The following is a 15,646-nucleotide window of genomic DNA, read 5'->3' as shown; positions in this document are numbered from 1 at the left end:
CAGAAGGGGAGGAGCCCCTGCCGCTTTCACAAGGAGCAGAGCAGCAGGAGCTGTCTCTGTCTCCACCACCACCACCCAAGGGAGGAGCAGGAGCTATGAAGGGGAGACAGACTCAGGGATGACTAGATGGAATTCTAACTCTGCTTTTATTCCTCTTCCACCCGTTTGGGCCGGGGTTCACACCAAAATAATAAACAGGTTCACAAGCATACACTCACTCAATCTCAGTCTCTCACAGTTGACTCACTCCACTCAGCAGTCACACACATTCTCCCGCTCACGGCAATCCCCCGCCCTTACTTATAACCTCCGGGGGGACCATCCACACACACACACCCTATGGCATGCCCCGTACACTCACAATACACAGAACATTAAAACAGGGCATAACAAACAAGACAAACAATGTTCTGGATGCCGCCATTGCCAGGGTCGCTACATAACATCCCCCCTCCCCAGTCCCTTGTTCCCGAGGGAAGGACAAAGTCTTGGAAACAACCCGGGAGGCAATGCTGTCCCTGGGTGGAAGACGGGCTCCTGTCAGCCTCAGAGGACAGGGAAGGAATCGGGGAAGGAACCCTCAGCCCCAGGGCTCACAGGAAGGGAATGAAAGGGACAGCCAGGGCAGGATGGATCCGGGTGGGGCAAAAGGACTGTCGGGCTACTGGATCAGACGGTGCTGGGTGTCATCCCAGGTAGGGGGCCAGCCTATCCCGGTGCATCACTATCTTGCGTCCTCTGTGGGGCAGATGCACCCGGTAGGCCATGTCTCCGATCCTCTCCAGGACCTGGCAAGGCCCGAGCCAGTGTCTGTCCAATTTAGGGCAACGGCCTCGCTGTCCCTTGGGGCTGTAGACCCACACAAGCTCCCCAGCGGTGAAGTGGCGCCCCCATACTCTGAGGTCACAGTTCCACTTCTGCCATACGTCGGCGGCCTGCACCATCGCCAGGGTCGTTACAGTATATAGCTTGAAACTACTATTGTAAGGACGCTTTATTTGTTGAACCCTTCCAACTACAGCTGTCAGATTCATAGCTGCAAGTCTGTAGAGTCATCAGACATCTCTGCAGCTGTGGCTCAGCTACAGTAGGTTACCCACAACTAGAGCGTTAGAACGCCGCAGATTTCTCTTTACAGCTTGGTATGGATTGTGTGGAGTGCAAAACATGTCACTATTAGGGTAAATTGGTTGGTTATTGACAGGAAAAAAGGGCTGGGGACATTTTTACTCAACAGGTCAAGAAATTGTATACATTTATTATTATTATTATTATTATTATTATTATTATTATTAATTATAATAATAATAATAATAATAATAATAATAATAATAATAATAATAATAATTCATTCATTCATTCATTAGCAGACAGCCTTATCCAGGGCGACCTACAGTTGTTACAAAGTATCATATTACAAAATATCACATTACCACAATGACACAAATGTTAATGTTATTATGTATCTTATTTCTTTACTAACCAAAACATGTATTTCAGTATCATTATTATTTAAATATTTAGGCAACTTCACATTTTACAAGTGAAAAAATATGAAAACGATTATTATGCATATTTCAGCCTCAGGTAACATACATGCTGAAGGACGACTACATTATGACATCACAGACATTATTTTGATTGGCGGGTTTTCACTGTGGCTGAAACAGAAGATGACTGCAATTAATGCATACATAACTAAATTAAACATGTAAGAATATGACATTTAATTAATGTTTAAAGCAAAACTATTTCCAGTCATTTAGCTATTTTTTTTAATGTGTTAGCGGTCTTATTAAAAGGTTTTGAAACGGAACCTATCGCGGAAACCAAAACAGCGCAAGGCATTTTGGGTAACCCTCATAGGTTTTGTTTATGGCGAGAGAAAGTAAAATGAGAATAAACTAACATTTAACAGGCATTACAGTACTTTAAAATATTTATGGATTGAGTGAGAGAAATGGCGGAGGAAAGTGGAGTGACGCTTCCAGTTGAGGATGAAGACACGGAAAAGGGGATTTGGTGCTTGAGGAGAGTCGGTAAAAAATGCGAATGGCTGCTTCTGAACGCAAAAACAGAGGTAAATTTATGAATTCAAAATGTATATGGTGTACATGATTAACAGTCTATACTTATACAGCTACTATAACATAAATAAAATACCTGTAGTTACCCTGCCAGAGTCTCATTACACACAGAGCCAGGATTTGGAATTGAACAACACTACGTGGTAACTGCAGTGGTACGTGTTACTTCAGAGCAGTTCAAGAATAAAAAAGGTTCTAGCAGACGAGTGCTTCTGCGTCACCAGGCAATACCATTCTTACATCATGTGACAACGTGTTATGTAGAAACACAAAAACTCATCAAAATGTCACAAATTATTTTACAATATAACAATGTTTTTTTTTTTTTATTATTATTATTTTTACAGTGCGACACAAACGGGCAGTATAGTTAACACAATTCGAAATAAGCTACAATGTAATCAAATAAACATTGCTGTGGTTATTAATATTAGCGCTAATCAGGAATGTAATATCATCGCGATGAAGTAGGCGCAGAAAGACGGGCCACGCTCATTATCTGGTGCAGAGAGACGGGCCAGTGTAAACTACAGTACTACTTGTACATTCTTTCGGTTACGGTTAGACTAATGATTTAAATCTTAAGATCAATTTTCCAATTCGCTCAGCTGGCCTGTCTTTCTACACCTGTGACCAAAAAATAATATCCATGCCTTTTAAATTCTGCTTTATTAACATTCTTACGTGACCATTGTATGGGCTAAACATTGTGGGTAATGTTTATTTCTAGGATACAAACAAAATGTTACTAATCGAAAAAGCTGCATCCTGATACCATTGTTGTATTGTGCGATTTGCAGCTGAACCGTCGGGGTGAGTTGGAACTACAACGAACTCCTTAGTTTACCATCAAACAACAGGCATGTTTCATAATACCATGGTCTTTGAGAAATCTGCATTTTTCACAAAGTAAAATTATAAAAAAAAACAGCTTCAACAGGAGAAAGGACGTTGCAGTGATACAATAGTTGCCACTTCTTGTTCTCTGTTCTTGTGAGTGGTTTGAAAGTAAGAGAGCATGTCAAAAGTTCACGCCAAACAGTGTGTTTTTTGGGGCATCAGAACTTTAACAAAAATAACCAATTTAGAATCGCTACAGTTCTAATGTAAGGAAGAAAGCTGTGCCGAAAAGAAAACAGTATGTGTGGCCGCACAATAAACAATGACAATAACAAAGCCAAAAAAACATAATATTAATAAATGCAAATCGTAATATTATACGAAAAGAAATAGTAGAAATGCTTTTAGAAATCATCTTTTTACTTAGTTTTATTTACACATATTGTGAATTTGATCTTATTTTCTACTGACTTTACCTGCTCTTACCTGTAATGAGATATTCTATAATGTGATAGTTTGTACTGTATTATATTGTTTTTTTAAATACTAATATATAAAATATATATATATATATATATATATATATATATATATATATATATATAAAGTACCAGTCAAAAGTTTGAGTACACTTGCTGGAAACTAGGTTTTTTTTCATAATTTACAATGTTTTACATCATATGTTTATGTAAATACTTGAAATGAAAACTAGGAGTAAGTAGAAAATAAGGAGTATGAAAGCAATGTTCAAGAAAATTGAAAATTGTCTCTAAATCTTGTATTCCTCAAAATAGCCACCCTTTGCCTTAATAACAGCCTCACAAACACAAGGCTTCAGCAGGAAATCAACCGACATGTCTTCCCAGCTCTTCTGCAGCAATTTCCAGAGATGTAGGGCAGTTGTGGGTAGCTTTGCTTTGACTCTTCTGTCCAGTTCGTCCCATACAAGTTCTATGGGATTGAGGTCTGGAGACTGGACAGGCCAGGTTATTAGATTGAGTTGTCCTTCACTTTCCTTCTTTGCCAGATAGTTCTTGCACAACTTTCACGTGTGTTTTGGGTCATTATCTTGCTGAAGAATGAAGGACTGCCCAAATAGCCGTAATCCTGATGGAATGGCATGCCTCTGAAGTATGCTGTGATAGCCATGCTGGTTGAGCTTGCCATGGACTTGGTAAAGATCACCAACTCTGTCACCAGCAAAGCAACCCCAGACCATGACACTGCCTCCTCCATGCTTGACAGCGGGAACCACACATGCAGAACTCATGTGCTCACCCTCTCTGCGTCTTACAAATACTCGGCGGTTGGACCCAAATATTTCAAATTTTGACAAGTCTCTTCCTCTTATTCTGCACTCTTAACAATGGTTTCTTTGCAGCAATTCTGCCAGTTACAGTGGCTTGCGAAAGTTTTGACCCGCCTTGGCATTTTTCCTATTTTGTTGCCTTACAGCCTGGAATTAAAATGGATTTTTATTTGGATTTCATGTAATGGACATACACAAAATAGTCCAAATTGGTGAAGTGAAATGAAAGAAATAACTTGTTTAAAAAAATTCTAAAAAATAAATAACGGAAAAGTGGTGCGTGCATATGTATTCACTCCCTTTGCTATTAAGCCTCTAAATAAGATCTGGTGCAACCAATTACCTTCAGAAGTCGCATAATTAGTTAAATAAAGTCCACCTGTGTGCAATCTGTCACATGATCTCAGTATATATATACACCTGTTCTGAAAGGCCCCAGAGTCTGCAACACCACTAAGCAAGGGGCACCACCAAGCAAGCGGCACCATGAAGACCAAGGAGCTCTCCAAACAGGTCAGGGACAAAGTTGTGGAGAAGTACAGATCAGGGTTGGGTTATAAAAAAAATATCCGAAACTTTGAACATCCCATGGAGCACCATTAAAGCCATTATTAAAAAATGGAAAGAATATGACACCACAACAAACCTGGCAAGAGAGGGCCGCCCACCAAAACTCATGGACCAGGCAAGGAGGGCGTTAATCAGAAAGGCAACAAAGAGACCAAAGATGACCCTGAAGGAGCTGCAAAGCTCCACAGCAGAGATTGGAGTATCTGTCCATAGGACCACTTTAAGCCGTACACTCCACAGAGCTGGGCTTTACGGAAGAGTGGCCAGAAAAAAGCCATTGTTTAAAGAAAAAAATAAGCAAACACGTTTGGTGTTCGCCAAAAGGCATGTGGGAGACTTACCAAATATATGGAAGAAGGTACTCTGGTCAGATGAGACTAAAATTGAGCTTTTTGGCCATCAAGGAAAACGCTATGTCTGGCGCAAACCCAACACCTCTCATCACCCCGAGAACACCATCCCCACAGTGAAGCATGGTGGTGGCAGCATCATGATGTGGGGATGTTTTTCATCGGCAGGAACTGGGAAACTGGTCAGAATTGAAGGAATGATGGATGGTGCTAAATACAGGGAAATTCTTGAGGGAAACCTGTTTCAGTCTTCCAGAGATTTGAGACTGGGACGGAGGTTCACCTTCCGGCAGGACAATGACCCTAAGCATACTGCTAAAGCAACACTCAAGTGGTTTAAGGGGAAACATATTTAAATGTCTTGGAATGGCCTAGGCAAAGCCCAGACCTCAATCCAATTGAGAATCTGTGGTATGACTTAAAAATTGCTGTACACCAGCGGAACCCATCCAACTTGAAGGAGCTGGAGCAGTTTTGCCTTGAAGAATGGGCAAAAATCCCAGTGGCTAGATGTGCCAAGCTTATAGATACATACCCCAAGAGACTTGCAGCTGTAATTGCTGCAAAAGGTGGCTCTACAAAGTATTGACTTTGGGGGGGTGAATACTTATGCACGCTGAAGTTTTCTGTTTTTTTGTCTTATTTCTTGTTTGTTTCACAATAAAAAATATTTTGCATCTTCAAAGTGGTAGGCATGTTGTGTATATCAAATGATACAAACCCCCCCAAAAAATCCATTTTAATTCCAGGTTGTAAGGCAACAAAATAGGAAAAATGCCAAGGGGGGTCAATACTTTCACAAGCCACTGTAGGCCAGCTTCACGCAAACTCCTCTGAACAGTCGATGTTGAAACATCTGTACTTCTTGTAGCCTTGAGCTGAGCTTGTATTTCAGGGGCAGTTAATCGCCGGTTTCACAGACTTGACTCGAATGAACTTGTTCTCTGATACTGAGGTCACCCTTAGCCTGCCTGACCTTGTTCAGTCCTCATGAGTGCCATTTTCTTCAAATCGTTTGATGGTCTTGGCCACAGCAGTTACAGACACTTGCAAAGTTCTTGCGATTTGTCTTAAAGATTGACCTTCATTTCTTAAAGTAATTACAGACTTTTTTTTTCTTTGCTTAACTGAGTGTATTTTGCCATTTTCTGCTCCCTTACATTCAGGAATGACAAACTTGTGTCTATGCTACCTATATTTATAGTAATCATGGACCCTCACCTGTTAACAATAATTGGTGAGAAAAGATTAATTAGATAACATGCTAGTTAACTCGGAGAACATCTAACAAAGACACTTTTATACTTAGGCCAGTGTTCTAACACCGTGTTATACACATTTCAGACTTTTAACTGACTTGTGCTTCAGACTGAAATCCCTTTACTTTGGGTGACCATTTAATTGAACTTGACAAGATTTACAAAATTAAATTTTTGATTGCAATTCACTTATGATTATCAATTTATATATGTACACATATCATATAATTAAATATTAAGTGTTTATAGACAAGTTTATATAGTTAAAAGCATAGATAATTATGAAAAACCTGGTTTCAAGCAGGTGTACTCAAACTTTTGACTGGTACTCTGTGTGTGTGTGTGTGTGTGTGTGTGTGTGTGTGTGTATATATATATATATATATATATATATATATATATATATATATATATATATATATATATATATGATAGTAGTATCATAATCTTAGCAGACACCCCATATGTCAGGGTTCTCCCCAGGAATTCTGGATAGCCGTGCGGTATTTGAATTAAATACCCATGTTTCAGCTGCAGAATCATAAAAGTGAATAAGTTATGAGCACTTGCTTCTTCAGCCACCAGACCCACAGCTTATGCCGACAATTTAGTCTGGGCTTTGTAATAAAATCAAAGTCATTGTGAAAGAACATATTGTATGCTCCTGTTGAGTTCTGAAACACTAATGAAAGTCATTCTACACATATTATTATTATTATTATTATTATTATATTATTATTATTATTTTATTATCAGGTGTCACAAAATATACACATTGAATCACAGTACAGTGTGATATAGCTACACTATTTTTTCTCATCTGCCTGTCCTCTTAGTTAGCACAAACAGCTCAAGTCGTGTGAGCACCCCTGCACTCCACTACACTCCTCGGGCAGAACAACTGTACCACCCTGAGTGTGTACAGGTGTAACAAATAAAAACGTGATTATTCTAAGCTCTCTGCCCAAATCGGTGACCATGCTAAAGGGACTGATGCTAAATGAAACCCAGAGACCGTTGCATTTTACAACGAAACGAAGTGCAGTGTGGATATACTGGATCAAATGGCACGGCTGTATTCTGTTATATGTGGTGCTCGCAGGTGGCCTGTGGCTGATTTTTATAATGTTTTTATAATGGCGTTTTGTTTAATACATGGAGTGCACCGCCAACACAATCACTTGGAGGGACTTCATTTTACTGTTAGCCCTGGAGCTGCGGCAGAAACATTTTGATAAGAGACACGAAAGCCAGCTGGTAAATGCCCCTCAACCTTCAGCCCGCGCTGCGCCCACTGGCACATGGAATAAAAGACAATGCCAGGTTGCGCATTGCAATAAAGAGAGAACTTTTGATGTATGTGCCCATTGTGAAAAGGCAGTCTGTGGCAAATGCACTGGTACAATTTAAAAGCGTGTTTTCTGCGATGATTGTACTTAGAAAGCTATAATAGAACTCTGAACAGGCAGACCCTTTGAACTCTGTTTCACTCAAAGCGCTTTCACGTTGCATAAGTTTTGTTATATTTTTGTTTTATGCTATTTGTATAACTAGTTATTTATGTTTTATAATGTTAGATGTGCATACAGCTTTCTACACTTATTGTGTAAAGTCTGTTTTATTACAGTTTTTCATGTATGTACTTTTTGAAAAAAATAAGAACAAAGTTAATTTTTCAGTGTAAATACGGTGTTTCTGCTCTGAATGTTATGTATAATGTTAATAAATAAAAATATTAAGTTGTATCCGATTGTTTAAAATGTAAAATGTAGCCGCACATTTTGCGGGTGCGGCGGTTGTATGTAGTTTACACAACAGTACTCGCACACGTTCGGTCACCATCATAACTGTTGGATGAAACTAGGCTGTAATAATCCAGCACCTCTGCACTTAAGCATTTGTAATATTGTATATCAGCTGACAAGTGTTCAGCTGATATCCCATCACGCCTTTCTTCTTAAAGGCATACAGCCAATATCTCTCACAAGCACCTGAGTACATATTGTAATGCTTTTGGGTTTTGGCTTTATGGACTCAGACAGAGGCAGTGATTGTAGTGAATTGGTGAGGTCAGCCCTTATTTATTTAGAAAAAAGGATAGAGGGTTGAAGTATGAGGGGAGGGGTTGAACACGCACACAATGTTCTCCTGATGCAGGTCAGTTGAGCTGTTGAGCTGGTCCTGGAAATGCTATACGTACTCCAGCCCTGCTGGTGAGCACAGTTCCTGTCCTGGGGGTTGTCCACGCTGGGTCCGCAGCTCCCTTCCCAGCATGACCACAGCTGCGGTGCACCCCGCGGACTTCTGCATGGCCGACCAGTAGGCTAGGAGGGCCAAGGGTTGGTACTGGTCCCAGTCCCGCAACATTGTGGAGATCTCATTCAAATCATTTTGATCTTGTTCTCTGAAAAATAGTTTTCCTGTCAGTGTAACACTCGTTGTGGTCCCTATTGGTGCAAGGAAGTACCGTTTCCTCTTGATACTGGTTGAGGAGAGTAACTCTATTTATGGTCCGCACTGGCCAAAAAGGAACGTTAATTTCTGAGAATTAGATATGCTGAAGGATAGTCTATATTTGGTAAAAAGTAAAACATAAATTAATAAATTTCGAAATAAATTAATATATAAATCAATACATAGAGTTTTCTTTTTTCTTTATCTATCTTGTTGTTTATTTTTTTCACTATCAGGTATAAACAGTGTCATTTAATACTGTATGAAATGAAAATAAGTACTCAACAGTTCTTGTTCAATTGTATAATTAGTGAAGATTTTTGTACATAAAGGTCATCATGCTTTCATATATTCTTGCAAATTCAAAAAAATATATTGTAATGACCCGGACAATTGCTTTGTTGCAGGACTTGTTGTCTGTTCGGTTTGTCTTGTCTGTCTTTTATGTGACATGTATTGTAAGGGGAACGAGTCACGCTGTTAGTTAGCATGGGAAGGGGAAGTGAGTAAATGAGTTGGGAGAATGTGTGTTGGTGTTTTCAGGGGGTTGCAGAGCATGGATGTGACTGGTTGATGAGCCGGACAGCAGTGGGAAACGTCGGGAGGTTATATAAGGAGGTGCATGAACCTGGGGACTGGAGACATTCCAACACTGTACTTGAATGAGAAATTGTGGGTGCGACTGAGCGAGCGTGTGAGCTGTGACTGGAGAGAATATGCAGTGAAAGTGCCAAGACTAAAACGTAGGGTTAACATTTTGGTGCCGTGAATTACGGCCCCTGACAGGAATTCTCTGTAGTTTCAAATAAAACAAACATTTTGTTCTCCTTGAGTACTACTTCCTAAATATGAAAATGTTACAGTATACTAAATGAACAGATCAAGCTTATTATGATAATTTGCAAAGTCAGATGAAAGTTTTTAATACAATCGGTGTAATACATGATCATTATTTACAAAATCTTGTTTGCCTCATTACTTGTTAAAAACTGTAACTGTACTTCTCTACTGCTATACTACTATAATACTGCTAAGCTCTTTTTTTTCTCACATGCCAAGTCAGTCTTTATTGTGCAGTTACACAGCGCTTCCTCCAATTTCACATGACAAAAATACAGCAAAAATAAAGCAAAGGAGACAAGCTACAGTAATGTCAAAGTTAATCGTTAAACAGTTTTAGATACTGTGATGCTTTTTTAAAAAAAATCTGTGATCTTTAGTTGGTTTTGTGCATTTTCATTTCCAAAGGAACTGTGACCTTAGGGCCTTATCTTTTACTGAATTGCATTGCCTTTTAATTTTTACGCAGTTCTGTGCATGGATAACGTTTTGATTTCATTTTGATGTTGGGTCGTTAATGGGGAATTTTACATACTGCTACAATACGTACCGGATTTAAAAGAATGTACTGTATTACAGTCCACATGTCCACCATTTTGGCAAGTGATATTTTCAGAATCCTATTGTTCTGAATTAAAATACTACTTCTGTTAAAAAATATAGTACTGTACCAATAAAACCAACTACGGTACATCTAAATGGAAGCCTATTTTAAAACAGTCCTTTCAGCTGTATATTTGACACACTTTTTGTGTTTCCTAAAAAAATAGACAACTGTTCGAATGGACCAAAATGAAATAATCAGATATGCGTCGCACTCTTTTTAACCGTCGCTGAAGTCAAAATTTTATAGGCTTGGATATGTAAGTGCTGATTGTACCAGCTAGTTTCTTTTACAAAAAAATAAAATAAAACATGAATAAAAACAAAACAAAAAAAACAACCACAATCTTTACCTGCATTGTTATGTACCATGAAAACCAAACAAACAGTATAAAACGTATATAATATAATATAGAATGGAATGTGAGTTGTCGAGACACATCAGGGTTAGCACAGGGAAGCTTATTCTCAGTTCATCTGCAATAAAGTCCTTTTTAATGTTTTGTAAATCCAGTTCTACAGTTTGGCCAAAATAAATCTGTTTTTATGTGTGATATTTCTTGTTGTTGGACTTGTTGCTTTCTGTTGTCATTCAAGTGCAGGTTATTTGCACAAATTCTGGCATTGCTTACAGTATATTTTGTATTCCAGTATTCTTTCATGTCATGCTTCCACACTAACCACATATTCAGCCGCAACCCTAAAACAGCACGTAATCTATTTTGTCGTACCGTCAGATTGCGACCACCATAAAAATTTTGCCTCTCGTATGTTTTGAATTTAGTGGGTTTTTTTCTCGGACCACTAACCTATGTGTAATTCCTTATATTCAGTGTTATTTTCTGTTTTGGCAATTCTGTTAGTCAGATCCAGTTCAGCAGCCGAATTAAAGGTACTTAGTCTTTGTACTTCCATCTCCACCCTCTCTGCTGCTCTTTTCTTCATCTTTGTCCTTGTTCTCTTCTCATTCCTCCTCTTCATTTAAATCGATATCACAGTCATCCCCATCCACATTCCTATATAGGCGTCCGAAGCCGTAAAACCTATAAATGATTCTCCTTCGTCAGACTCAATTCGCCATCTCTCAACCATCAGCTCAGACCTTTTTTTTTTTTTTTACCTAACCAATAAAAAGCTGGATTTCATTTTACAAATATTTCATTGACTAATATTAAATTAGAGAGCTAGATGTGAACTCAATCAACCCTGAAACACCATAAATGTCATTAAAAACTGAAGCCCCTTTCACATTGGCACTTCTACCTGGGTCTGGACCCGGGTTCTGGCTACCTGGGTCACAATCCTGCGTAGTGTGAAACCATACACCTGGGTCACCTTAAAATGAATATAGGGGGGTGCCCACATCATTGCTCTGCCTGCAATGATGTGGGCACCCCCCTATTTGCTTTCATGTCCGCACCTCCCTGTTGGTGTTCCTGCAGAAACCAAACAAATAAAGCAGAGTCAAATGCATTGTATTTAGAGCAGCATATTTTTTTTTCCCTTGAGCAGCCATCTTTGGAGTCAATCTTATCAAGAAAACTTCTTCGTTTTTCTTTGTTTTAGAAAATGTCAAGCTTAAAACTCCTAACAAAATGCTGTACTTGGATTTGACCACTAGACTGGCACTGTTAATTAACACTTTAGACTAGCTGAATAAAAGTTTAGGGAAAAAAACACTTTTATTCAGCTACTAAGGATTCTGCTGTAAGTTATTTATCTGTTAATGTTTCAGTGGCTAAATTAAAATGTTTTTATTAATGAAACGTTGTTTCCTTTAAAGGTGACTCTTGGACGTGGGCTTGCTGTAACATATCAGATATTATCTTTGGCCTGTCCATTGATGATTTCTAGAAATCACTGTGTGTTCAAGCAGAATGAAGAAAGCCAGTGGACAGTGACTGACAAAAAGGTACACAAGTAAAACGATGCATTTCTTTTTTTGTTTAGGGAAGGCTGCTTTATATAAGGATGAGTTTGTGTTATAATCTTTCAAATTTCAAGTGAGTATTAAATGTTTAGTTTTACAACTGATCTTTCAAAGTCTATTTACTGAAGGTGAATCACAGGTTGACAGTGTACCATGAAAGGTACATTTATATATTTACGATTTTCTTTTTTTTTTTAAACCAAATACTGAAGCCTGGTCTTTTAAATAGTTATCAAGACACTCTTTGATCTCACTGAGGTGTTGAATAAAGGGAACAAATACAGGATATAAAATACATGTATATTCAAAAACAGTAACCTGTTTTCAGGTTGAACCTATGATGCATTCCTGTTGCAGTATGTTCTGATTTATTGATAACTGTTTAAAATATGCTACAGTCCTATCCTGCCTCATGCCTGCAGCCTTTCTGTTACTGATTTATAGTTAAGCATAATTACCTTGCATATCTATGGTATTTCATGAATTGTCATCCTAAATTATTTCCCCTTCTTTTAAGAGTCTGAATGGCGTGTGGGTTAATGGAAAGCGAATTGAGCCCTGTAAGGTACACGTTTTGAATGAAGGAGACACAGTTCAACTTGGAGTGCCTATTGAAGACAAGGGCGTAGAGTATGAGTATGTGCTGATTAAGGATCAGCTACAAAATGTAGCCCCCTTTTTGCATAAAACCACACAGCAGGACACTGAAATTACAGTGAAAAGGACTAAGAGGAAATACAGATCTGGGGAATTTGATTCTGAGGACTCCTCCAACTCAAAAGAAAAAGTCCCCCTGAGCTCTAACGAGGACAAGTCCAGAAGCAGGTCATCCTTAGCTACTGAAATGGCTAAGCAAAAATCTAACTATTGTGAGTCTGCAACCCCTGGACCAAGTAGTGATCCCCAGGAAGCCATCCCTCTACAAGACACACAGGACCCTACAAAGCTGCAGCCGAGTTCACAGAGCAGTGCAGAGCTCGCCCGCCTGCAGGACAACATGAAACAGATCCAAAGACTGAAATTTAAAGTGAAGGAGGCAGAGCAGCAAGCAGCTTCCCTTCAGGCCCAGCAGGTACCTGAACCACAGCTGAACCAGGTAGAGGAGAGGCTAAATGTTCTAAGGGGACAGCTGCACGTCGAACAGCAACAGCAGCTGCTGAGAGTCGAGATGCTGGAGAAAACGTTTTATGAGGAGGAACAGCGGCTGGAGGTAAGTCTGCACAGGTTTGGGATTGTTTTATTTAAAGACAAAAAATATATATTTAATCTAATGCTGCCAAAAGAGAATCTGCTACACCTTGCCGATCTAGGAATCCGGTTGGTGCTTTGCTGTTGATGTTATTTATCTGGCTTAATGTTTGTCTTCACACTGTTAATTACAAAAAAAATCATTTAACTTATTTTTTGTGTACTTTTTTTAAATGGATTGTCCTAGACACCAGTTAATTTGGAATTATCAGCTTTAAAATGATAGCTGAGACAAGTAACCAACACCACTTTTTGACCCCTGAAATCCTAAATAATTACTGTTAATTCTAAACAAATACCATATCGATGTCATGCATAGGTTTCCTATGCTACTGGTGTTGTATCATGTAGATTTTTTTAAAATTTTGTATTTGTTAATCTTTGGATTTGTCTTCTAGGATGAGAAGAAGCTTCAAGTGGAAGAGAGTTTGGAGAAGAAACTGGATTTGGCTTTGCAAGAGGTAGAGAAAAAATAATAGAGGGATTGCCTGTCAAAGTGATTTCAAATGCATTACTATTTATTTAACAGAGTAAGAACCCCCGAGATGCCCATCTAAAGCCCAGGACACATTGCCCGCTGCTGTCAATAGCGATGCAATTTTTCTGTCGCATCAGGCAGTGTATTATGCTTTTCCAATTTTAGATTTTTTTTTCAGTTGGCTCACAGAGCTGAAACATGTTTCATATTTTGCAGTGCGATTCACTCCCATCAGCTAGTACAAACTCACTGAAACAAAGACATTCGACCTTGATAACCAGGTGCAACCCGGTTTGGTTATATCTTATTTATTCAGGGCCCCCTAAGCTAAGGAATCCGGGAGGCTATCTCCCCCCAAACTTATCGGTGTTACTATTGTGATCAGGCCATTTCACTAATTTATCACCAAGTCGTTATGGCAACTGGTGCCCTATTCCTTGTCAAACTGTTACAGATTTCTCAACTTGTACATTTCCAAGGTGCACAACCTTGTACATTTCCAGGTGCTTCACAGTTGTATCAAAGTTTAACCTTTTTAACTACTCTTATGTTCCTACATATATATGTAATGGACAGAGAATATATGCACATCTCCAGTCATTCTGCTTTCACCTTTCTTAAAATGGTTACTTCGAGAAATAGTTAGTTTTCCCTGCAACAGCTGACCCTGCTTTAGTACAAAACAAAACATAGCTAACGCTACATTTACTATTTTTCATTATGGCAGCGTCTTATATTACATTGCCTGCTGCTTTGGCTGAAGAGATATTATCAGCTCATCATCTAACTAGGGAATCTGCTATGCAATTAAATAATCATTAAACTCCTGACAGTAAACAATATAACGAAATATATTATATCTGGGATAGTTGTGGCTGTTAAAGAAGACGCAGCGGCCCTTCATTCAAATTATTTTCTTTTTTAAGTTTTCATGGCATTTTGTTAATGGCACATGTGCAACACAAACTTTGTGTATTTTTATTTTTGTTTGCTGTTTTTGTTCATGGTATATGGTTTTTATTCCCCTTAGGCGTATGTCCTTACAAAAACCACTCGCACCTGTCAAGGATCGTGATTTACTGGGACTTCCTGCAGCGAGTTAAAACCGTATACCACTAACGATCATTCCGTATCCTCTATATATTTATGAATCAGTCCTTAGAAATTCTGTCATGTGATTGGTTAAAACATCATCACATAACCAAAAATAGATCCAACATGCCTCCATGACGCTGCTTATGGACAGTAGTTTTTTTTTTTTACCAACTCCCTCAAATTACATCAGTGATTTTGTGATGTAACAGAAAATCTATTATAAAATATACTGCAAAACAAAGGCTGCTAACACTAAAATTGTCAAAACTCTCACTTTCTTGCTTTCACTGTTTTCTGACTTTCTAAAATTCATACAAATCCAATTTGACAATGTAAATACGACTTTCACAAACACAAACACAGTGGATTCTATGCTGCATGAGAGAGTCAGACGGATAGTTCTGTGCCAAAAAAAGTTTTAATAACTATGCGCTATTGACCTCAAAAACATTACTTTCATGACTGATTCATAAATCAAGTGTGGATTACAGACCACGGCTTATAGTGGGAAACTAAAGGCCCCTCAGGAAGAACTATAGTTACCTCCAAGGGAGAGCCCTCAGCCAGCAGCAGGCATTATACT

At 38.7% G+C, this 15,646-nt stretch overlaps 1 protein-coding gene across 4 annotated transcripts in view; it reads left to right on the top strand.

The window, feature by feature from the left end:
• The first annotated feature begins 1,621 nt into the window (after positions 1-1,621).
• LOC121317115 (E3 ubiquitin-protein ligase rnf8-like) overlaps positions 1,622-15,646 on the top strand; it is a 33,869-nt gene continuing 19,844 nt past the window's right edge. For all 4 annotated transcript variants that reach the window (XM_041252729.1, XM_041252730.1, XM_041252727.1 and 1 more), the window contains exons 1-4: positions 1,622-2,080; positions 12,096-12,224; positions 12,760-13,452; positions 13,889-13,951. In XM_041252729.1, coding sequence (XP_041108663.1) covers positions 1,961-2,080; positions 12,096-12,224; positions 12,760-13,452; positions 13,889-13,951 — 1,005 coding nt within the window. In that variant the 5' untranslated portion in view covers positions 1,622-1,960. The remainder of the gene's footprint in view (positions 2,081-12,095; positions 12,225-12,759; positions 13,453-13,888; positions 13,952-15,646) is intronic.

The sequence above is a fragment of the Polyodon spathula genome, chromosome 6 (assembly GCF_017654505.1).
Source record: "Polyodon spathula isolate WHYD16114869_AA chromosome 6, ASM1765450v1, whole genome shotgun sequence".
Taxonomy (NCBI): Eukaryota; Metazoa; Chordata; class Actinopteri; order Acipenseriformes; family Polyodontidae; genus Polyodon; species Polyodon spathula.
The sequence above is the reverse complement of the archived record's forward strand: the minus strand, read 5'-3'. Positions and strand labels throughout refer to the sequence as shown.